Source organism: Aotus nancymaae, unplaced genomic scaffold (genome assembly GCF_030222135.1).
Source record: "Aotus nancymaae isolate 86718 unplaced genomic scaffold, 86718_ANA_hifiasm-v0.15.2.pri h1tg000057l, whole genome shotgun sequence".
Taxonomy (NCBI): domain Eukaryota; kingdom Metazoa; phylum Chordata; class Mammalia; order Primates; family Aotidae; genus Aotus; species Aotus nancymaae.
This window is the reverse complement of record NW_026988471.1, coordinates 8,524,595-8,549,967: the sequence shown is the minus strand read 5'-3', so window position 1 is coordinate 8,549,967 and position 25,373 is coordinate 8,524,595. Positions and strand designations below refer to the sequence as shown.

At 46.0% G+C, this 25,373-nt stretch overlaps 1 protein-coding gene across 2 annotated transcripts in view; it reads right to left on the bottom strand.

Moving 5' to 3' along the window:
• Window positions 1-25,373, bottom strand: part of ASAP2 (ArfGAP with SH3 domain, ankyrin repeat and PH domain 2) — a 195,590-nt gene that overhangs the window by 89,836 nt on the left and 80,381 nt on the right. For both annotated transcript variants that reach the window (XM_012438817.3, XM_012438819.3), the window contains exon 3: window positions 14,310-14,455. In XM_012438817.3, coding sequence (XP_012294240.1) covers window positions 14,310-14,455 — 146 coding nt within the window. The remainder of the gene's footprint in view (window positions 1-14,309; window positions 14,456-25,373) is intronic.

Sequence of the window (25,373 nt, the reverse complement as noted above, 5' to 3'; positions counted from 1 at the left end):
AACGATGTGGATGGTGGTCACAGCACGGGTGTGGGCCCCGCCAGTCGTGGCAGTCGAGGAAACAGCAGAAGGCAGCAGCTGGAGAGAGAGAAGCCTGGGGCCAGGTCAATGAGGTTAGCTTCATTCACAGTTTTTCTCTTTGGAATTATTTAAATTACCCAAAATAGGAAACTATTACTTTTCTAATCAGAAAATAAATTATTATAATAGAGACAGAAAAGTAGATCAGTGGTTGCCTGGAGCAGAGGGGAAGATGGGATTAACTGTAGAAGAACATGAGGGCCCTTAAGGGGAGAAGAAAATGTCCTAAAAACGGATTTAAGGTGATGGTCGCATCACTTGGTAAAGTTACTGGAAATCACTGATGTGTACACTTGAAATGGGTGATTTTTATAGTATGTAAAATATGTCTCAACAAAAGTGTTTCCTTTTTAAAGAAAATCTCACAAATATAAATAGAATCTCCATCAATGGCTTCACTAATAAAGCTTCCAGACTCCTGGATATCAGCCTGCTTGCCTCTGTCTTTCCAAGCTCGGCATATGCAGTCCACACAGCACGCACGCCTTGTGGCTCAGGGAGAATTTCCCAGGACACGGCTGCTCTGGTCTCAGTCTGGGCCAGAGAACAAGTGCATGGGAGCCTGATGTTCTTCTTGGCAGGTGTGTCCTGCAGCCTGAGGGTCGGGCACGCTCTGGGCTTCCTCTGTGTGTCCCGTGGCCTCAGGCCTGCAGGTGGGCGTTCATCATCCTCTAGTTCTGGCTGAGAGAGATGAAAGCCATAGCCAGAAGATCATTACACATCCCTTGTGCTCAGGCAGCTCCAGTCTCAATTTCTGAGTAATGACATTTTCATGCTCTATGGGAAGAATTACATTATCCCTGGGTAACGCAACCAAATATTTTCCTTAGCATCAAGAAAGCATAGGGCTTTCTGTTATGTTCTGACTCACTTTTAACAAATACATTAGGTAAAATGGCTTTTTAAAACATCGAGTGCAACCTGAACACAAATTATTAATCTTAATCACTGCTATTAACTTTGGACCAACAAACAGGCAATTTTTTTTTTTGCGACAGGGTTTCTGTCACCCAGGCTGGAGTGCAGTGTGCTAACTCTTTTATTTTTATTTTTTTGTACAGACGGGGTCTCGCCATGTTACCAACACTGGTCTCAAACTTCTGGGTTCAAGCCATCCTTCCACCTCAGCCTCCCAAAGTGCTGGGATTACACGCAAGAACCACCGCACCCAGCCCAGGCAATCTTTTAAAGTAACAATCCTCCCTTTCCCCACCCCTCCCTTCCTGTCTTAGCTTTTTCCCCAAGTTCACTTGGGTATGTCTGACAAGGTGAGTAAGTAGTCAAAGGTCTGTGATCTCACAAGTAGAAATAAGATGATTCAGTCAGTGGGGCAGGCAGCACACAGGGCTATTAGACATAAAGAACAAAATCATTATGCTAATGTCACAGCTGATTAGCAAACAGAGATAGACCAGAAGGCACAGAGAGGGGAACAGAGCCAGCCAAACAGCCATCTCTTCACAATGTCCTTCCTAATATTTTTTTTGGTGGGGGCAATGGTGGTGGGGATCTTAAAACTCCTTGCCTCTAGCTCTGTTACTTCCCACTTTCCCCACCCCCCAGTTCACAGGTCACCCTCTCTGTTCTCTGGCCAGTGGTCAACAGCTGCTGATCCAGTTCCACCCCCGGGAGCTGCAGTGCTGCCTTCTCTTTGACTTAGGCAGTGAGTAATTCTGCTTTGCCAAATGATCTTGCCCAAAGAGATCCATCTAGAAGCCTGAAGCTACAGGATTCTTACATTATAGCTATTTTTAAGGAGCAGTCAAAGGTCATTGAAAAGAACCTTTCCAGCTCTAGTCTCACAGGTCTAGAAAAGAACAAGTCTTCCCAGGGCTCGCCTCCAAAACCCTTAATAGAGTCCAACCTCTGCGAGGATAATCAGCTTTTCCTTTAAAAACCAATTTTGTCCTCACGCCTGTAATCCCAGCACTTTGGGAGGCCAAGGCGGGTGGATCACGAGGTCAAGAGATCGAGACCATCCTGGTCAACATGGTGAAACCCTGTCTCTACTAAAAATACAAAAAATTAGCTGGGCATGGTGGTGCGTGCCTGTAATCCCAGCTACTCAGGAGGCTGAGGCAGAAGAATTGCCTAAACACAGGAGGCGGAGGTTGCGGTGAGCCGAGATCGCGCCATTGCACTCCAGCCTGGGTAACAAGATCGAAACTCCGTCTCAAAAAAAAAAAAAAACAGGCCGGGCGCGGTGGCTCAAGCCTGTAATCCCAGCACTTTGGGAGGCCGAGGCGGGTGGATCACGAGGTCAAGAGATCGAGACCATCCTGGTCAACATGGTGAAACCCCGTCTCTACTAATACAAAAAATTAGCTGGGCACGGTGGCGCGTGCCTGTAATCCCAGCTACTCAGGAGGCTGAGGCAGGAGAATTGCCTGCACCCAGGAGGCGGAGGTTGCGGTGAGCCGAGATCGCGCCATTGCACTCCAGCCTGGGTATCAAGAGCGAAACTCCGTCTCAAAAAAAAAAAAAAAAACAAAAACACCAATTTTGTCACCATGTAATATAAAACATGGCCAAAGATTGTCACCTAAGGTTTGCCTGCATCATGTCACTTATTTGAATATGCCCATAAATCGGAAATTTGAGAGGTAGAAGAGGCTTTGAGATATGGGGAGTTTAATTCCAGCCAATGTTGCTCAGAGTTAAATACAAAAAATCATGGCTTCAAAGAAAGCAAACCACCTATTCACTTTCTGCACAGGCCAGGCAACCCTAAGTGTGGGCAGTTGTAGAAAGACCTCACCCTTCATTTTATCAATTAAGGGCATTCTTAGCAAAGGCTGCAGCATTAACCAGGATATACTAGTGTGAAACAGCCTTCCAGTGCTGGAAGCTTCCAGCTACCTCCAGGAGCCTGAGCCCACGGCCTAGGACATGTGTGCGAAGCAGGCATGAAAGAGTGGAACGTGGGCTTTGGACCTGTGATGCCCCACAGAACAGACACTAACTACATGCCCCTCTTCATGTTTAAATTGATTAAACTTATATAAAGTTAAAAATTGAGTTCCTCAGTTGCGCTAACCACATTTCAAATGCAATACTCACATGTGGCTAGAGACTCATTAGACTCGATAAAGCAGATACACACCATTTCCATCAATGTAAAAAGTTCTATTGGGCACCAACACTTTCAAAAAATGGCTTTTGAAAAGTTTTAAGCAGCTTTATTGAAGTGTCATGGACAGACAATAAACCACACACATTTAAAGTGTGACTTGATACGCTACAACCCATGGATACTCCTTTAAAACTATCACCAAAATCAGATTGGGAAAGTACCCTCTCAACCCTAGAGGATGTTTCCTTGTGCCCTTTTTGCTATCCCAGTTTCCTACCCGCAAGTCTCTGGCAACTCCTGATCTGCCTCTTTGCCACAGAACACTGTGCATTTTCTGGAATTTTATATATGGTATCTGGAATCATCCAGCATGTGTGCCTTTTAATCTGGCTTCCTGCATAATTACTTTGGGACTGAGCATAACTACTGTGCGATTCATTCATGTAGCTGCGTGTACCAGTAGTTCACTTCTTTTTCTCGGCCAGTACTGTTCCATCATATGGCTACACTGCCATTTAGCCAGACACCTGTTGATGGATGTTTGAGTTGCTTCCAGTTTGGGGGATACTACGGATATCACAAACATGCCATGATCATTTGTGGGATGGGGACTCTTTCAAGTAGTGTCAAAAAGGCCTTTTTTATAAGGTGGCCTTGGGGCAGAGTGCAAAGGAGACGGGGCAGAGAGCCACGTGAGGACCTGGGGGAAGCACACTCTGTTCCGGGCCAAGGGGACTCAAACACAAAGGTCCTGGAGCAGGAGTGTGCCTGGCAGGTTCAAAGGATAGCTCTCTGTTCTTTCTAAAGGCTGCTTATCTGAAAGAACGGGTATCCAGGCAGAAAGTATTTTTGAGAAGCAGAAGGTACTGAGCAAAATGGCCTGAATAAACGACCAGATGGCACAGAGCCATTTAATCTCACTTAAACCCTTACAATTAATCTGAGAAGTGCTGTGACCCCATTTTGCAGGTATGGCAACAAAAACAGGCTTGCCTCCAGGTTGCCTCCAAATCACACAACTATTAGCAGCAGAGTTGGCTAGAACTGTGAAGCCAGAGCTCTGCCTATCAGCTCACTATTAAAAACAGCTGGACTTAAACTCCTGCTGTCACAGGGCAAGATGGTTTACACCTGCCAGGCCGGGCTAAGCCAAGCTGGGGCTGGGCACCTGCTGCCATCCCAGGTGCTATCTCCATCAAAAAGCCCTCCTGTTACCTTTTACACAGAGTAGCCCATCAGGTACATACAAGGGGACTCTAAACAGGAAAATCACGGATGTGGTCTGGATCTGTGTCCCTGCCCAAACCTCCTGTCAAATTGTAATCCCCAGTGTTGGAGCTGGGGCCTGGTGGGAGGTGACTGGATCATGTGGGTGACGTTCTCATGACTGGTTTAGCACCTCGCCCCTTGGTACCGTGTAGCAAGTGAGCTTAAAAGTGTGTGGCATCTCCCCCCTCTCTTGCCCCTGCCTGTGGCCATGTGAAGTGCTGGCTCCCCTTCACCTTCCACCATGATTGTAAATTTCCCCAGGCTTCCCCAGAAGCTGAGCAGAGCAGATGCAGCCATGCTTCCGCTATAGCCTGTGGAACCATCAGCCAGTTAAACCTCTTTTTAAAAAGAAAAAAATGTTGCCCATTCTCAGGTATTTCTTTATAGCAGTGCAAGAACAGACTAATACAATCATCTAGGCCACTTTCATTTTTGGTGTAACTGAACGGATTTCCCCTGGGCCACAGTATTGCCTTGAAGTCTATCATACACACATACACGCATACATGTATATCCACACAGACAAGCACACATATGCAAACGCATGCACACACTCGTCTACACTCTCACAGAGGGCCCTCCTGAACAGATGTGCTCAGCCCTGTGTCTGGCAGCACAGCAGACTCGCTGATTGTTTAATTAAAAAGGAGAGCAAGGAGCCCATTCTGATCTTAAGTGTTTAACACAAACTGAAAGATCAAAACCAACCAGCTGCCAAAAACACATTGGCAACTTTCACACCAGAACAAGGAGGGAAATCGCTGACCTGGTTTCTGCTCTTAATGCTGCTTCCCTGGCAGTCAACAGTTCTGATCTTTCAGGCTCTAAATGGAGAGAAAACTGGGCCCTCTGTCCCCTTCTCCACTAGAATAAACAATGAGCTTGGACTTGTCAGTCGGCCACCAACAACCGTGCTGACACTCGCTGAAGGCCGGTCTGAGAACCGGACGGCAGCACTGGAGAACCCAGGACTCAGGCACCCAAACTACTTCTGAAACTGGATGATGGTAAAACATTTACTGAAGCCATCAACCCGAAATGAAAGTACTTTTTCAAATTTATTACTTCCAAAAATCCAGGTTTAGGAAGTAGCACTAACCTCTGTGGGACCTGGGGCACCTGAAATCTCCATCTCAACAAGGGTGAGAGCCGGAAGCACTGGACCCAGGCTGTCCTCGGGGCAGCAGTTCTCAGTGCGGTTCCTGACCAGCAAGGCCAGCATGACTAGGAAACAGGAAATACAAAACCCTGGGCCCTACCGCAGGCCTGTGAAATCAAAAACTCTCGGGGGAGTCCAACAGGTGTGGTCTAACAAGCCATGCAGGTGATGCTGATGCCCCCCAGTTGGAGAGCCACAACCCTGCAGGTGAGTTGTGGAGGCCGGAGCTGTGCATTTCTAACAACTCCAGGTGCTGCCAGTGCAGCTGGCTCCTACACACTAAGATCTGGCGCCAAAGGCCTCAGGGAGGTTGGAATTCTAAGAAGCCCCAGGCAATTCCAATGATACTCTTGGTGGAAGGCCAGGGCCCCAGGGGCGCCAATGGGGCAAACCCCACCCACATGCCTTCTAAGCTGAAACCTATAGTATACGGGCACTCATGTGGAGTGCCAGGCTTCAGATTTTAAGCTATGATTATTACCAAACAAATGAAAGTCCAAAGAAAGGGTATCGCAAACAAGCACATGGCCACAGGCAGGGGCAAGAGGGGGGGAGATGCCACACACTTTTAAACTCACTTGCTACACGGTACCAGGGGGCGAGGTGCTAAACCAGTCGTGAGAACGTCACCCACATGATCCAGTCACCTCCCACCAGGCCCCAGCTCCAACACTGGGGATTACAATTTGACAGGAGGTTTGGGCAGGGACACAGATCCAGACCACATCCGTGATTTTCCTGTTTAGAGTCCCCTTGTATGTACCAAACAATTCATTGACAATTCCCTCAGCCAGGCAGGGGCTTGACTCCTGGCTGGGCCCATCACCCCAGGACAAAGGGGCACAGGGTCTCCACAGCTCACAGCCCCCTGTCTTCCTTCTCATAAACCTTGAGCTTCCAGCTCTTTCCCTGGGGCCCAGAAACAGGCTCGCGCCCCTACACCCTAAGAACCCTTCCCACTTCATTTTCCTCTTCCGTTATCAACCTTTCTTAGAACAGTGAACACCTGTGGTTCCTATGCCTCCACTTGCAGCAGCCGCTCTTCTGCCTTTAAGATTAAAGTCAAGAAAAATGTATATTCTGTGGATTTGGGGTGGAGCGTTCTGTATATGTGTATTAGGTCCACCTGGTCCAGCTCTGCATTCAAGTCCTGGATATCCTTGTTAATTTTCTGTCTCATTGATCTGTCTAATATTGACAGTGGAGTGTTGAAGTCTCCCACTATTATTGTGTGGGAGTCTAAATCTCATTTTAGGTCGTTAAGAACTTGCTTTATGTATCTGGGTGTTCCTGTGTTGGGGGCGTATATATTTAGGATACTTAGCTCTTCCTGTTGGCTTGATCCTTTTACCATTATGTAGTATCCTTCTTTGTCTCTTTTGTTCTTTGTTGGTTTGAAGTCCATTTTATCAGAGACTAGGATTGCAACCCCTGCTTTTTTTTGTTCTCCATTTGCTTGGTAAATCTTCTCCCATCCCTTTATTTTGAGTCTATGTGTGTTTTTGTATGTGACATGGAGAATTGCTTGAACCTGGAAGGTGGAGGTTGTAGTGAGCCGAGATTGTGCCACTGCACTCTAGCCTGGGCAACAGAGTGAGAGTCTGTCAAAAAAAAAAAAAAGGCACTTATTTTTGAGATGGGGTCTTACTACATAATCCGGGCAGGTCTTAGTGTTTTGACCAGAAGCAGTTCTCCAACTTTAATGTACCATGTAGCTATTACTACAGGTGTGAACCATGATGACTGGTTCTCTCATAAAGGGATTTTTGTCAGGAATCAGTGACAGATTTTCTTGGTGTCAGAAGCAAATAGGGCACCTTTACTTTCTTGTCTTATTAATGTCACTGTCCATACGAATTTTTACTTTTTATTTTCTACTTCAAATTTGTCTGTAATTTTAGATTCAGACATTTAGGGCAAAATACTAGAATTTACATGTTGTGCCTGAATTAAATAAGATAATTAGTATGCAGGCAGGCAAAAAGGAATTATAAAATTTTAAATTGCTTCTGTTAGCCTATATCTAAAGAATATAATTTATTCCCCTCCCACCCCCCCAAAAAAAAGATTAAAGTCTAGGAAACGCCCCTGAGGCCATGCTGGTACCTGCTCTTCTGCACCCCTGCTGTGGACGCTGCTCTCTGACCTCTTTCACTCACATGCCCAATTACTATAGCCCTCCCACCCCGTATCTCTACCCCCCTACAGCCCCTCTAGGCTGTATCTCCACCCCCAGTACTACACGCCTCAATTTGGTATCTACACCCTCCTACAGCACTCCCATTATCTATCTATACCACTACACAACCTCACCCCACATCTACACCTCCACTACACCCCTCCACCAATATCTACACCCACCACAGGCCTTATTCCTGATACCCACAACCCCTCAGAGCCTCTCTACCTCATATTCATACCCTCCCACAGCCCCTCCACCAATATCTACACCCCACTACTACAGCCCCTCCACCAATATCTACACCCCACTACTACAGCCCCTCCACCAATATCTACACACCACTACTACAGCCCCTCCACCAACATCTACACCCCACTACTACAGCCCCTCCACCAATATCTACACCCCACTACTACAGCCCCTCCACCAATATCTACACCCCACTACTACAGCCCCTCCACCAATATCTACACACCACTACTACAGCCCCTCCACCAACATCTACACACCACTACTACAGCCCCTCCACCAACATCTACACCCCACTACTACAGCCCCTCCACCAATATCTACACCCCACTACTACAGCCCCTCCACCAATATCTACACCTCACTACTACAGCCCCTCCACCAACATCTACACCCCACTACTACAGCCCCTCCACCAACATCTACACCCCACTACTACAGCCCCTCCGCCAATATCTACACCCCACTACGAGAGCCCTTCCACCAATATCTACACCCCACTACTACAGCCCCTCCACCAACATCTACACCCCACTACTACAGTCCCTCCACCAATATCTACACCCCACTACTACAGCCCCTCCACCAATATCTACACCCCACTACTACAGCCCCTCCACCAATATCTACACCCCACTACTACAGCCCCTCCACCAACATCTACACCCCACTACCACAGCCCCTCCAATATCTACGCCCCATTACTACAGCCCCTCCACCAATATCTACACCCCACTACTACAGCCCCTCCACCAATATCTACACCCCACTACTAAAGCCCCTCCACCAATATCTACACCCCACTACCACAGCCCCTCCACCAACATCTACACCCCACTACTACAGCCCCTCCACCAATATCTACACCCCACTACTACAGCCCCTCCACCAATATCTACACCCTACTACAGCCTCTCCACCAATATCTACACCCCACTACTACAGCCCTTCCACCAATATCTACACCCCACTACTACAGCCCTTCCACTAATATCTACACACCACTACTACAGCCCCTCCAACAACATCTACACCCCACTACTACAGCCCCTCCACCAATATCAACACCCCACTACTACAGCCCTTCCACCGATATCTACATCCCACTACTACAGCCCTTCTACCAATATCTACACCCCACTACTACAGCCCCTCCACCAATATCTATACCCACTACTACAGCCCCTCCACCAATATCTACACCCACTACTACAGCCCCACCACCAACATCTACACCCCACTACTACAGCCCCTCCACCAATATCTACACCCACTACTACAGCCCCTCCACCAATATCTACACCCCACTACTACAGCCCCTCCACCAATATCTACACCCCACTATTACAGCCCTTCTACCAATATCTACACCCCACTACTACAGCCCCTCCACCAATATCTACACCCACTACTACAGCCCCTCCACCGATATCTACACCCATTACTACAGCCCCACCACCAACATCTACACCCCACTACTACAGCCCCTCCACCAATATCTACACCCCACTACTACAGCCCCTCCACCAACATCTACACCCCACTACTACAGCCCCTCCACCAACATCTACACCCCACTACTACAGCCCTTCCACCAATATCTATACTCCTACACTACAGCCCGAGTAGATATCTGACATGAGCCTTATTATTCATTGTCATGATCAAACAACTTGCTTTCATTTTTGGTTAGAGATTTGTGAGTATAGACCATAGCTTAGTGTTAAAGTCTTGTAGGTCTTAGATAAGGAATTTCCAACTACAAATGAGGCCATGCTAAAATCTAAATGGCAGAGGGTTCTAAGGGCCCAAAGGGACTGTCAGCAAGTCCATCCAGGTACTCTCTCTCACCTCGCAGAGAAGCCCTAGCCCTCAAGCCCTCCTCATTTGAAGCCTATGGCATCCTAATTTGCACACAAGTCTAAGAATCCACTGTCATCTTGCTTTTCAGTTCACAACACCATGAAACAAAGACCTCAGAGGCACCCAAGCACGGATAGCAGGAAAAAGGGCAATCAACAGGAAAAAGAGTCAGAATATTAAAAAGCAAATGTCAGAAATGGACACCTAGTAATAGTCCAGGACTAATCCCATGTGCCCTTGGTTTCAACAGATGCTGGTCTTCATGTAAAGCGGGTTCTGCAGACTGAGAGGACATCTTTCACTAACAATATTCTGACATCGGAGACAGAGACTACATATCTGTAACAAACCTTTCAGCAACCTGCCCTGAAGTGCAGTCTTTCATTAGAAAGCCACTTCTCAGCACAGAGGTGGCCCTTGGAACCTTTCCAGGATTCTCACATCCATCTGGGAAGAGGAAAAGAACCCCTGAAACTGGGCTGACTTCATAAGCACTTCAATTTCACACACGTCACATTTCTGGAGCTGCCTGGTCTTTCCTTTCATCTTGCATCACTGCAGAGAAAATTCAAATCTTGCTTTATATTAAGCTGGCCTTTCTCTGGAGATCTTCCAACTGCTTTATAAACATTCTTTCACACCTCCAAGCAGATGGGTGGTAATTGTTATTCTTTCTGGACAAGAGGTAGCACTGTGAGCCTTTGCAAGACAGAACTGAAATGTTTTTAAATGCCCAAGGGAAAGCAAAATCAAGGCTTGGAAAATATGAGATAAGACAGATGTGACCAAAAATAGGAAGAAGAATGGTATACAAAATTCCAAAAAAGGAGAATTCTCCTATAATCCGCTCCCCGTCTGCCCAGCTTCACAGGAGCCGCCACTTGGCCCTCCTCTGGCTGTGCAGCTTCCACACCGGCGCTGGCCTGGAAAATCAGGCATGGTGAGTGCTAATTTTGGCTCAAATAAGAAATTTTCTCTCTTTGATCTTTGCCAGGAAACAGGATCAACAATCTGACTTCCATAAAATGCAAGCTGAAACTTGAACTCTTATGATCAGTCAAGGAGGTGACAAGAGGCCGTGGTTCCTTTAAATGTCACAATGACAACAATATAGGTTTGGAGTGTTAATACCTGGGTTTGAATCCTTACTCTGTCCCTCACCAGCTAAGGGCCCTGTAAGTGACTGTGTGTGCTCTGCCTTAAGATGAAGGTGACACAAGCAACCCTGCACAGCCGCCAAGAGGAATAAATGAAACAGAGCATCCTTCATGCCTAGCCCCGTGCTTGCTACACCATGGGTGCTCATCAGATCACCGCCTTGGATACCTTTATTGATACCTTTACTCGCTATAGAAAGCTGGATAGCAACTAGGACTTGCAGTGATGTGTGAAGTATTAAAGCTGGCAAAGTCACAGGGTGGTGAGCAATGCACCAGCTGTAACATACAAGCCCTGCTCTGCTTTCTGCTTTTGCAGGGAATTTTATAAAGGAGAGGGAAGGACTGCTTTTATTTATGCAGCTGCCCATGTTTTTAACTAAGTACAAGTGAGTTTCGTCCAGATTCCATGGTTTGGAGTGCTCCAAGTGGGCCTGCCTAGGCAAGGACTCTGAGCCTCCCAAGAGAGATATTAGCTGCTGCTGCCTTTTTTTTTTTTTTTTTTCAGACAAGGTCTCACTCTCTGTTGCCCAGGTAGAGTGCAGTGGCGTGCTCTCAGTGCACTACAACCTCCGCTTTCTGGACTCAAGTGATTCTTCAGCCTCAGCCTCCTGAGTAGCAGGGACTACAGGAGTGAGCCACCATGCCTGGCTAAGTTTTGTATTTTTTGTAGAAACAGAGTTTCCCCATGTTGCCCAGGCTGGTCTTGAATTTCTGGATTCAAAGCAATCTACCCACCTTGGCCTACCAAAGTGCAGACGTGAGCCACTGTGCAGGCCAGATATTAGTTCTTCAAACCATTCAGAGCCTCAGTTATCTAATCCGTAAAGTGGGGATGACACTGATTCAGCTTATGGGATTTTCATAAGAACTGAATAAGCTATGCTGTGTAAAAGCCACAGCTAGCTATAATCTATCCACAGAATCAGATGTGGCATTATTCTCTCCATGTCAGAGCTGAGACAATCCGGGTCTAGATATCAGCTGAATAAAGGTAAAAGGCTAGTTGTCTGGGAGTGAAAAGCAGAACCTGGGCCTTCTCCCACCTGCCTCCTACATCATCGGCTGTCCTGGGCTGGCTGCTCTCTAGGCCTCCTGCTTGGCAGCCCCGCTGGGACTTCCCTTCGCCATCATCCTCTTGGAATTCCCTTCCACTGCTTGCTTTCCTGTGTGGGGTCCTGTTTCCAGACTCAGTTTCCTCTTTCTTGGCTTTCCCCTTCATTTTGCTAAAACACATCCTTTAGGAGTTTCAGAGAAATGATACATGGGAACCAAAGTTTTTGAGCCTTGCACATCTGAAAATATCTTTAATTCTACTCTCGTATTTGACTGGCTGGGCATAATTCCAGGCTGAGTTAGTTTCCTCGGGATTTTAATGGCATTGCTCCATACCGTAACGTTTCCAGTGCTGCTGCTGTGAAGTTCACCGCCATTCTGATTCTGAAACCTCTGGGTGCTGTCTGGAAGTTTTTAAGATCTTTTGCAAGTTCACACAGTGATGCCTCATGGTAGGTCTTTTCCCTTATTGCGCTGGGCACTTGTGAGCCTCTCAACTTGGAGACTCTTCCATTCTGTTTTTAGAAACTGCCTTCAGTACTGTTGAATTGATGACATCCTTCTCTCTTTCTAACACACCTGCCAGTTGGATGCTGGACCTTGGGGATTATCTTTGTCTTGTCTTTTATCTATTTCCTACTTGTCTTTTTGATCTATTTTCTGAGAGATTTCCTCTACTCCAGCCCTTCCTGTCGGATTGTTGGTTATATTTTCTTACCTTAGTTGTGTCCCTGGCCTTCTTTAATAGCAAGCTGCATCCCAGTCTTCCCACACATTCACTTTTCTGCTAATTCTGATCTTCCTCATGCTGGCGGCTGCTCATCTGCACCGAAGAGTGAGGCACCAGGAAGCTCACAGGCAGCTCTGTGTGCATGGAAGGGGTTTATCCACCCAGGTGTGGGAAGAGCAGGCAGCCAGCTCATCTTTCCACCAGGAGACGCTCACCATGGCAGCACCTACGGATCTTTACCCTGGGGCCATGCAGTTTCTTCAGTTTAAAACAAAATCTCCAATCTTTCCCGACCCCGTGGTGAGACCCTACCATGCATGCCTTCCTGCGTCCAGGGCACGGGGCTAAGGCAGGGCGAGGGCTCTACTGCTGAGCAGGCGGGCCGACACTCCAGGATAGGGCCGAAGGGTGATGAGCTCTACTAAAGCCCCAAGGGATTTCAAATTTCTCCAAGTGAAAAGCTCAAGCAGAGCAACAGCTTTTTAATTTTACCATTTCCTACAGCAATGTTTATAAGTGAAGATGGGGAGAGAGAGCAAGGGCCCGAGTGCTCCTGCTCTTCCCTTTCCCATTAGGAACTTACACATGATACTCCCTCGTTTCTGCCCTTCTAGGGCCGGTCTCATAAACCCACTGTCATCACCATCTCAAGAATGAGCTATGTTTTCCACTTGTTATGAGCTTCCTAATAGAGGACACAAAAAAGATGCTGTTGTTTGTAGCCTACAGAGAAAGCATTACTGAGTTCTTGACCAGGCCCTTCCATGACCTTGAGGAGAAACCGGAGAAGGAAAACAGGAAAGAGAAGCTGGGGCGATCCCAGGGTCCATTCCACCCGGGCAGGGTCCCAAACAGCCCTCTCGGGCTGCCCACTTCTTCAGAATGTTGTCCCCATCACAAGGACAGCACAGAGCTGCCAGGCACAAGAAAGGCACGATTCACTCACAGTACCAAGCAGCAGCCACAGGCAGCGGGCACCGGTGCCACATTCCCATGGCTGAAAACTGAGGCTCTGCTCTCAGTCCCGCTTTTTTTAGATTCTACACTTGGGAGCACAAAAGGCCTTTAAATATTCATGACAATTTCTGTGCTTTGATTACAGGTTACCTTGCTGTGTAAGACAGGCCTGAAACATATTTATTAAATATTATAAGCTTAAATGCCTACTATAATTACCAGAAAGAGAGTATTCTACACAGTTTGGAAACTATTAAAAACTGAAGTCAGAGGCTCATAAGATGAATGCATTTACCCATTTTGTCCCAGAGCTGTGTATATTTAAATTGCAGAGCTGAATTTTAAGTCTTGTTAAAGTAAAAATTACAATTTTAAACTTTATTCCAAATTGATATAGAAAATATAATTCTTTTAGGTACCCAAGGAACTATGAAACGCATTCCTCATTTATGAAACAAACCGTAAGTATCCTCTACTGAGCCACTTGCCCAATTGAAGTAACCGCAGCATTTCGTACACTGAGAGCTGCTTACCAGGTTTTTGAAAAGTGCTGTCAACTCCTTTGTAAACACTGAGAACTTCAGGAACGCACTTCCTAAATCTGGGTCATCTCTGCATACACAGTTGCCGCCGAACTTCTCCAGAGCCTGGGTGTACTGCTCTTCATTTTCCACGTGAGCTGCAACAGAACGAGGGAGGTGCTGTGAGTCTCAAGTATGCTATCCTCATTCCCCACCAGGTTCCTCTCAGTTGTGAATAACACTGAACACATCAGCAGAAGAAAAATCTGAGAAAAGTCAAGTTGCACCAGGAACAGAAATAGCTTCGTTATCCCTACAATCCATGGTGCCAGCAACAGATCCCCAAGAACAAGCGTGGTATGCAAGAGGGGAAGCCCTTGCCCACATCCAGTGGTCCTCAGATGAGTCGGCCAAGGACACTCAACATTTCCACCCCTCCGAGGATTCTTCCTTCGCCAAAATGATGGCACAAGTCACCAGACTGAGCCCCCTCCCAGAAACTCAGCCAGATGCCCCATTCCTCTCAAGTCTGAAGCCCGGGACTCTAATTAAGAGCCACACACCACAGCTCCTTCTCCTTTTAACATGGGAACAGCAGTGGTCTTTGCAGCTCCAGTGCCTCTGCTTGGGATGCAACCTCTGCCCAGGGGCCCTTCCCTCCCGAACTCTTCTTCATCCTACAGACTCATGCTTCCTCCAGGAAGCCTTCCATGACTCTGCCCTACACCCTGGGTATTTCACTGGCACCTCTCCTATTCCTGCACTCAGCAAGTTATATTGAAATGGTCTGGTAAATGTGTTCTCCATACACTGGACGTGCTTACAGTTTACAGACTAAGTTGTATTCATCCTTGACCAAGTCATGTGCCTGAAATATCAGACAATAAAAAGCAAACCAGGTGCTATGTCTGATGGCATTTTACTATCATTAGGGCTCAAAGTAGTACCTGAAAGAGTGAAAATCTGGACTCTGGGTCTCCAGCATAGTAGTTCTCAATCCCTGCTGGACACCAAAATCATGCATGAATTTTCACCAAACTCTAGACACCACTGTTCCATCTCAGACCTCTGATTCAGAACCATGAGTAGAAATGGGGAAGGGGACACAGGTGATTCTGGTAAATGAATGTGTTTGAATATAATTCCCTCACTACAAGGTCAGGCACTTTCAAATGAAACCAGTCTGTAATAAAACAACTTCTATCTGCATGGCTACCTAATTTCTATGTTTTCATCAGTTCAATTGGAAATATAGCACAACTATTACAGGCACAACAGGGCAGGCAGACCCATGGTGTGAACATGGACGTGAACTCCACCAGAGACAGCCTTAGCGCTGCAGCTCCTCCACCAAGGGACAGATCCGGAAAGTCCCTCTGTAGCTCCCCAATTCCTTCTCGGGGAAATTAGACCACTGTCAGCTAACGCCAATGCCCAAGCTAGGCCTGACAATGAGGGCAAAGGAGGGAACATTTGTTTCTGCAAGACAGTCCTAGACCCTGAGCCAATCCTTATGGCCCACGAATGGTCTGCTCACCCATCCTACTGGGGCAGCACGGTGTTCCTGACCTCCAGTGGCATTTGGGGGACTCCAGCAGACACAAGAGAAAACTCATTTCATTGTTTGAGTCCTTTCCTTTTTTTTTTTTTTAAATGTTCTTGAAAATAGCCTAAGAGTTCTAGATAAATGTATTTCTGAGACCAGATTTAGCAAACAAATTCAGACAGAAGCATACATGTGCACACACTCACACCCGCAAACACACACAGCTCCTCAGGAGCCCTCAGAAGATCTGGGTTCCAGTCTATGTCCGCCAGTAAACATTTGTATGACCTTGGTAAGTCCCAGTGATGCTGGGCCTGCAGCATCAACTACACAAAGGATAAAGACCTGCTGGGAGATGCTCTCAAGGTCAGAGGAAGAATGAAAGAATTAGGTAAAGACAGTCAGTTTACCACATGGGAGCATAACCAATAACACCAACAACAGTGACCGCAGCAACAGGTGTCACTTATTCATAGCACAAACTTTACATAGATTTTTTTCTAAACCTCCTAAGACATGTATTATTTCTCATACCACAATTAGAAAATTAGGGCTCAAAGAGATCAAAGAATTCATCCGAGGAAACACAGCTAGAAAGTGGCAGAGCTGGGATTCAAACCCAAGTCTTCTAATTCCAAAGTCCACTCTCCCACTCTGCTACACTGATATTTGTTTCATCGTTAGAAAGTTTTCCTTGTCAAGTGAAAGTATGTTAATTTTTAGATTTTTAAAATTCAGTTTCACAGATACAGCACTAATTCCTTCTGTTCTACTCGATCATTCTAGAGCATGTGGTTAACAGTGAAGGGTATGTCCTTTCAAACCACATACTATTTTTAAACTATCTGAAAATTAGTGGTCAAGACATGGGCAGTTTTAGTGGGTTCAGGAAGGGAGCTGGTGGCCACAGGCAGGTCTGTCACTGCCAACTGTCTGTCCACTGGATGACAGAAACAGGAATGCAACCCCCGCGCCGCTCTTGCTTCCTCCCTCGCTCGCTGCTGTCTGAGCCATGGGTCTTCCAAATGACTCCAACAGAGGGGAGCTGGACCATGGTCTCCTCCTTTATGGTGCTGGGTGATGAATGCAAAGCCCAGCAGGAGAGAAGCTGAAGACTATGTAGCCTCGTGGTGCCTTCAAACCATGAGGACTGGACCCTCAGTGCTGCTCTAAGTGCACACCCAAAGGGAAGAGACTCTGCACGTGGTTAATGCCTACTAAGTGGCTTGTAAGTCTTTTGTTCAGTTTAACCTGACAACACTAAAAGTTGGCTATCATTATCCCTATTTTCTTGTAAATCAAGTGCAGTTCAGAGAGTCATGTGACCTGCCCCAGACCAGAGTTGGTAGGAGGGTCAGTGCGCTTTGTACACCACGCAGGCTGCCTCCAGCCCTTGATAGGAGAAAGGAGCCAGCCTTCTCACTAGTAGTAGCCTTCATGCTCCAGCACCAGAAATGTGAAAGTACTCCTCATCATCCCTCCTTCTGGGCTCCTCAACTGACTACCTGGTGCAGGTTAAGTTTTTTTTCTTTTTAAAAAAATTATTGGCCAGATGTGGTGGCTCATGCCTGTAATCCCAGCACTTTGAGGCCAAGACAGGTGGATCACCTGAGGTCAGGAGTTTGAGACCAGCCTGGCCAACATGGTGAAACCCTGTCTCTACTAAAAATACAAAAATTAGCCGGGCATGGTGGCACACATCTGTATTCCCAGTTACCCGGGAGGCTGAAGCAGGAGAATCACTTGAACCTGGAAAGTGGAGGTTGCAGTGCGCAGAGGTCACATCACTGTGCTCCAGCCTCAGCAACAAAGCAAGACTCCCTCTCAAAAAACAAACAAACAAACAAACAAACAAAAAAACAACCAAAAAAACCTCTTGTATTTATACAAGTGTATGTATAAATACATCTTCCAAATGATGCACTGATCCCCAGCAACCCCAAGGTGATCAATTAGTGCTTGGCTTGTCATCACCACCATCATCTTGCGGATTTACACTTACAGTGCTTTCATCCACTGCAATCAGCACTATCTTCTGATGCTCACACTGTATCAGTTTAGGTCAGTGGGAATCTTTTTGCACAGATGGATTTTTTTGCTGAAGCCCATAAGCCTGTGTCTTCCTCTAACCCTAGCATGGTACCCACCAGAGAATAGCCATCCCTCCATGAATAACATGACACTGCCTGACCTACTGCTCCAGATCACCCCAAGGGGAAGGTTTTCCTACTAGAGAACAGAAAATCATTGAGTGCCTTTATTTTTCTTTTGCCAAAAACAACCTTAAAATAGGAACCTAAAATAAATAGCTTGGGAATAAAGTTTCCGGAAAGATTCCAAACTGGGTCTATCAACTTTCATTTACAGAATTGTGAAAGCTGTTCTTCTAAAGACAGCTCACACTCTCACCTCCCCCTTGTTCAAATGTATCTTAAACTCTAATTCTCATTAATGATCCAGTTCCAAGAATCACTGATCTGGGAGAGCCTTTGGAAAATAAGAATCTGGGTCACAGAGACCATGCTAGGACAAGACTTCATTTCTTCTCCAATTCTAAGTCATCATCCCTTTATCTCCCACACCTCACTCTCCAATTCTAAGTCATCACCCCTTTATCTCCCACACCTCACTGCACAAAATCCACCAATCCCTGCAAAAGGATGAACTGAGAGACTCCTGCAGAGAAATTGATCATGAAGCCAGCAAGTGTGTGTATATACCGGGTTTAGAGGCAATGACTAGGTTTTGCTGTGTGCTTTTTAGTTTACTGGATTCTGTTATTTAAAAAATTGGTATCAAGGTTCAGCGCAAATGGTTTTACCAAAAATTGCTGGATCCAAAAAGGACAAAGAATGGCTCCTTTGCTCCTCCTCTACGGGCCACATATGCAGATACACTCTTAACAGGTCAGTGTGGCCCACAGCACAGAGAGGAAGCAAGCCACCAACACAGCACTGCCAGAGGATGGGTATCCCACAGCCATCTCACCTTCAAGAACCACCTCCTCTTTCATCTCAAACATGTCACTCACTATTTCCAGTCCTGCAACAGGGATGTGACAGCATGCTGGGGTGAGATACAAGGACACATATGCTCATGGCTGGGATGAATGCCTGGGGAAAGACACGTCAACCCAAGCACTGATCACTTACAATGCATCAGGCAATGTACTAAGCGGATTCAGATGGCAAGAAGGAGACATGGAACTGGGGCTCCAAGGACAGGTGAGACTTGTCAAGCAGAGAAGCAGCAGATAACAGATATGGAAAGGCATTAGCCCCAGGGGAACAGCAGGGAGTCCTTAGTGTTTGCACTGTTAAAACTTTGGTGTTTTTTTTTTTAATTATACTTGTACCCCAGAACTTTCTCTGTTTTTTAAAGACCCTCCCTGCATCCAGCTATCAGCTCTCCGCTCTCAAAATCGCCACAGGGCAACCCAAGTCTCACTGTCCCCACCTCCTCAGGTCTCCACACTCACTGCTGAGTCCTTTCATTCCACGGATCCTGAAAGGTGACCTAGTCCAAACATGGAAACCAAAGCCCAGAGAGGGTGATGACTTGCTCAAGGTCACACAGCGAGTTTGCAGCAGAGCTGGAAAAAGAACTCGGGTTTCCTGACTCACAGTCCAAAGCTCTTCCTCCCACAGCAAAAACTGTTTCTTCATTTGGTCATGACATTGTTGCTATCTTCAGCTCTTAGCCTAGATAAGAGCTAAGAGCTGAAGATAGTGACAATGTACAACCTTCCTGTCAAGTACTGTTAACCCGAACACCAAGTGTTGTAACCAGCATAACAGAAAGAAGAGGGGGCACACCAGCCTCATGTGCTGAGCCCCAGCCTCCATGCTGATCCAACGAAGACCCTCCAAACCCCTGCTCCAGGCCAGACCACAGGCCTGGGAGTCAGGCAGAGGAAAAACCACCTGCCGACACCCCACATTTCCAAACTTCCACGCAGACAGCTCCAGCGAAGGGAGCGTTTAAGGAGAGACATATGCTCTCCACAGCAGCAGCTTGGTGGAGACACTCCTTAGATGGATGACACAATGATTAATACTCAAATGTGTGTCACGACATGAATGTTGTGATGTTGTGCACAACTCTATAGAGTGGAGACCATTTCCTCTGGCTGCCGGCTGTACATGCCACCTGTTTCAGACCTCACTTGTGGTGCACGATCTCATGGGAATGCAATTTCTGAAAATCAAAGATAATCCCCATTTCTTAACAGGGTCTCTACCTACCTTAACAGGGTCTCTACCTACCTTAACAGGGTCTCTCACATCCTGTGAGAGAGAACCATTTTCAGAACTTTATTTCTAGAATCACCCCAACTAAATGGCTGAAAACATATTTTCATTCCCAATTTTCTAATGTGTATCAAAAGTCTTCAAAACATTCTTTTGGATAATCTCACTTCCAGAAATCTATCCTAAGGAAATAATCAAGGTGATCAGAGATGTGTGTATAGAACAATTTATGAAGAGTGAAAATTTAAAATGTGTTAAGCTCCAACAATATGAAAATGGTTAAATTAATGGCATTTCTACAAAATGGAATATTATGTTGGCTTTTTAAAATCATGATATAGGAATATGGTAGGAGCAGAACGCCAAGTTTAAAAAAGGCAGGACACAAAATTTAGTCTCAATTTTGCAAAAAGTAAAATGTAGAGAAGAGGTTGAAAAGATAATAAATCAAAATGCTAACCGTGGTGGGAAAGACTGAGCACTTGCTAGCACTCAATAAACTGTTACACGCAAGGCCATTATATCTAGGTCCCAGACCATGTGCTTTCTAGATGTTACTCTATTCTCCTTTGAGCGGACAAGGAAACAGACTGTGGGAGCGTGAACCAGCCCAGGCTCATGCAACTTCTAAGAGGCAGAGCTGCGTTCGAAGTCAGGGGTGGGCCTCGGACCCAGCGCTCACCTGAGCTTCTGCTGGTTATAAAGATATTGAAATCCTGCCAGGGTCAAGACTTGGTTGGTTTAGTGCTTTACTGAGCTTTCTAAACGAAGCTTATCTTATCTTTATAACAATGTGAAGAATAAATAAAAATTTAAAAAGAAATAGAAGCATCAGCTCTAATGGCTGGGTTGTTTTAGTGCTCTGTGCCTGCGCCTATTAAGATCATCACGCCGAGGACGGTGGCTTACACCTGTAATCCCAGCACTTTGGGGGCCAAGGTGGGCAGATCTCTTGAGGTCAGGAGTTCAAGACCAGCTTGGACAACATGGCAAAACCCAGTCTTTACTAAAAATACAAAAATTAGCCAGGAGTGATGGCGGCAGCTGCCTGTAATCCCAGCTCCTCAGGAGGCTGAGGAACGAGAATCACTTCAACCCAGGAGGTGGAGGTTGCAGTGAGCCAATATCATGCCACTGTACTCCAGCCTGGGCAACAGAGCAAGACTCTATCTCAAAAAAAAAAAAAAAAAAGAACATTAGAATCTGTCTTTCTCTCCCAAAGCTATCCCTGGACAAGGCGACGTGAGGGAGACAGCCCTTGGAACTGAGTACACCTGCATCATCTTCGACCAGACAGAAGTAGCCATAACCAGAAGGGGTTGAACAAGAATGTCCACCTTGTTCATAACCCCTTCAAGCTCCCACACAGGCTGAGGAACTGGAAGGATACCTCTCACTAGCTTCTTCCTGCCACTTCCTCCACCTTCTCCCACACCCCGTGCTTCTTCCACTTTCAAAACCCATTTCCACTGTCTTTCCTAGGAAGTCCCCTTAGAATGTGATTCCTCGAGAAACAGCCAGTTTTTATGGAGGTATCCCAGGATGTATCTAGACTGGTTGTGTTTGGCACAGGCAGCTAGCAATGGAGTTCATTAATAAGGCCAAGGTGTGGGCTATTAAAATACAAAACCTGTTGCCTATGATCACCCCATCCTCTTTGATCCTGCCTTATATTAATGATCCCATCCTTCCAATGACAGTTCAAAGTCTGTGTGAATAACTAAACACCACCCCAATTACCTCCCTGTGAAGCTCCTACTGCTTGCAGGAGTACACTTGGAAGGCAGGTGAGAGGGGTGAAAGAGTGGAGATTGGGCTACTGTATAACTTTTTTATGCTGATGCTTTCTGTCCTTTAGGCTTTAGAGTACATAATATACCAACATTTACTTTTATTCATTCACTGTGCTTCCATTATGGGTCAAGAATATTTCTGGTTCCTAAAGAATAAAATCCAATCACACTGAAAGTCTATTATGCAGCAAGCACTAAGGAACACAAGGATTCATCAAACAGAGCCCCTGCCCTCAAGAAGCAAGCACTCAATAAGTGACAAAGACTCAGCCAATCAGTTCAGTGCAGTGACAGGAACACAAGAAACAGAATGCGCTCTGGGGAATTCAAGGTGCTAGGTGTGACCAGAGCATGGGGAGGGGCTGGAGGGTCAGGCAGGGGCCGAAGATGAGGAACTTTATTCCAGGTAATGGAGAGTGGCCAAAAGGCTTCTAAGACATCTGCGTTCAAGAAAGATAAAAAAACCTTGACACCTGCCAACACACAACTTAGCAAGACAAAAATAAACATGCAAAAACAATCCACTGTGATGTAAATTACACGAGCTGGAAACACAGCACTCTATGGGAACAGGAGTACATTTTCTGGGGGCTGGTAACAGAAAAGGCTTCTTGGAGAAGATGATGTTTAAAGGAATTTCCTCACTGAGAATGTAGCATGGCATGAGATTAAAACCGAACTACCAGCTGCTTGACTCACCCTAAACTCTCCTTAACCAGAGACCTGCTTCCATCCTAGGGCTGCTCTTAGACCAAATGAGGGAAGGAGACAGGGGTTGGAGGTGGTAGGTTCTTCAGAACTGGCAGGGCGCTCCTTTAGTCTGGAGACGGGCTACCCCAAGGTGTCTGGGGTTCAAAGCCAAGAGGTGAATTCAATATTTGTTGAATGTGGAGTACAAGCTATTAGAAATTTTACTCCCAATTATATTGACACCCTTTAATGGAGAAAGAGTTCATGCTGGCAAAGCAATCTGATTAGCTACATTATAGAACGTGCATTTTGCCAGGGTAATCGGCTTTCAGCCCTACATTTTTGCCTCAAACCCCATGACTTAACGTACTCACCACAGTGATGACTTAAGAACACACCCCTGTCTCTACCCACCTCCATGGAGGGCACAGCCCCTAGGAAGGAGGCTGACTCGTGGTTCCATGAGATCCCTGGGCTTCACCTTCAGGGACAAGCAGCCCTTGTAAACTGCGTGGTCTCTCAAGCCTTATAAAGTAGCTACCATGAATACTGTAGAGATGACATAACATATAATCTTTCATCCTTACAACTCTGCAGGATTTTACAGATGAGGAAATAGATGAAGTCATCATGTTGATTTGGTAGAATATTTAAGCTCAAGGTCTGAGCTTTTTCGCTTGGTGTGCTGGGTTTGTGGACAGGCTTATGGGGTGTGGGGAGGAGGGAGGGCACGTATGTGTATCCCAAACATGTATGCAAAATTATGTAAAAGTGCCTTTTCCTGGAAGGATCATCCAAAACATCCTTCTGATTTTTACTGATATCTATGATAACCAAAAGATTAAAGAACCACTGATCAAACCACAGCCCCATGTTTTACAGATGGGTGTGGAAAACATGTTGGCCCATAGACTGGCTGACTGTAAACACCAGCCAAATTAAATAGCAGATACTTCTGAACTGAAGTATGATTCATGCCAACACTTGGATGTTAAGTCATAGACCTCTGTGTTCCTTCAGAGGCACCCTCCTTCCATGACTAATGCTGTGGTCACTGCAGACAGGATTCCACAAGTCACCAACTAAATTACCATCATTTTTAGCCAGCAGCGAGAGAGAGCTGGACTCCAGAGCCTCACAATTGGAAGACATCTCCAGGGCCTTCGAGCCCACGTCCTCACCTCCCTCTACAACTTCCTCAGAGACAGGCGCTGTCCATCCATTAGAGGAACCTCCTAGCCACCAGCTCGCCACTCAGGCTGATCACCCAGTTACCCTCTCCCTCATATCTGAGTCAAGGCATGCTCTTGTGAAAGCCTCCTCTAGAGAAAAGCAAACACTATGTCTACCTTCCTCAACCCAGAGAAAACCCTTCATGTACATCCTCACTGGCGCCTTCTGAAACTAAGAGCCCCTAATCCTTCAGACGCCCTTCTACAGGGAGGTTTCTCCATCCCTAAGATTTTGAGGTTCTTCTTAAAATGTTGCTCTTACAACTCCATAATGAAACAACTACCTCCTTTATAAGCACCAAAGCCTTCAGAGGTTACCTATGGCCAGCCTTCGGAGCACGTGCCACGTACTGCCTCACACTGATCTTGTAATCAACCAAAACCACCTGGAATTTTTCAGAAGGACTACGATGGCTCGGTCAGGTGGCATGTAGGGTGCTCCCCATGTTGCCACTTGCTTTCTCCACCGTGTGTCCCCAGCAACTTTCTGCCTCAGCACCAGGCAGTGTGCCGCAGCAATCAGAAGCAGAGATGGGGACGCTCAACTGCTTTTGAATCTGAGCTCCTCCAACTGCTGGCTAGATGACCCTGGCAAATCACTACTCAGTGCCTCCGTAAGCTCATCTGTTAATAGACAGGACCTAACTCAGAATGCTGTAAGAATGGAATTCACATAAAGTTTTTATTTAGTTTTATAATACAAATATTCTAACAAATACTTCAAGAGTATTTATTGTCACTATGTATCTTCCTTCAAGTTTGTGAATATCAATAAAAATATACCTTATCATTTATCAGCTATTCCTTTTCAATCACACACAGTGTACATATATTTTGTATCCTGAATTTTATTGCTGAAGATTTCATCACAAGCATTTTACTTCCTGTTGCTATATAAACATATTCCAGCAAACAGCTAAATCCTAATTCAGTTATATATAGGAGGCATCCAGTTTCTCACTCTGATAAGCAATGCAACAGCTCATGAACATTTTTGTGCATGGATCTCCTTCCACAAAAAGATGTTTATTTTTCTTGATGTGTACCACCAAACTGCTTTCCAGTAACTCTGTGTGCACGTTTCCAGTGCCACGCAATGAAGCATAGTACTAGTCACTGTAAGCTTGCCAAACAGTAAGGGTTTTTCTGATTTTGTTACGTTCTCCTGTAGTATCTTTTATTTTTTAAAATATTTGTCTTCTTTTTCAAAAAACAATTCCTTTTTCTTTTTTTGTGTTTTGGAGACAGGGTCTCACTCTGTCACCCAGGCTGGAGTGCAGTGGTGCAATTTCAGCTCACTGCAGCCTCAACCTCCCAGGTTCAAGTGATCTTCCTGCCTCAGCCTCCCAAGTAACTGGGACAACAAATTATACACCATCATGCCCAGCTAATTTTTGTATTTTTTGCAGAGACAGGGTTTCACCATGTTGCCTAGGCTGGTCTTGAACTCAAAGCTCAAGTGATCCATCCGCAAAGTGCTAGGATTACAGGTGTGAGCCACCGCGCCCGGCCAGTATCTTCTGAATGCACAGTGAAACTTCATTTCCTCAACTAGTATGTATATT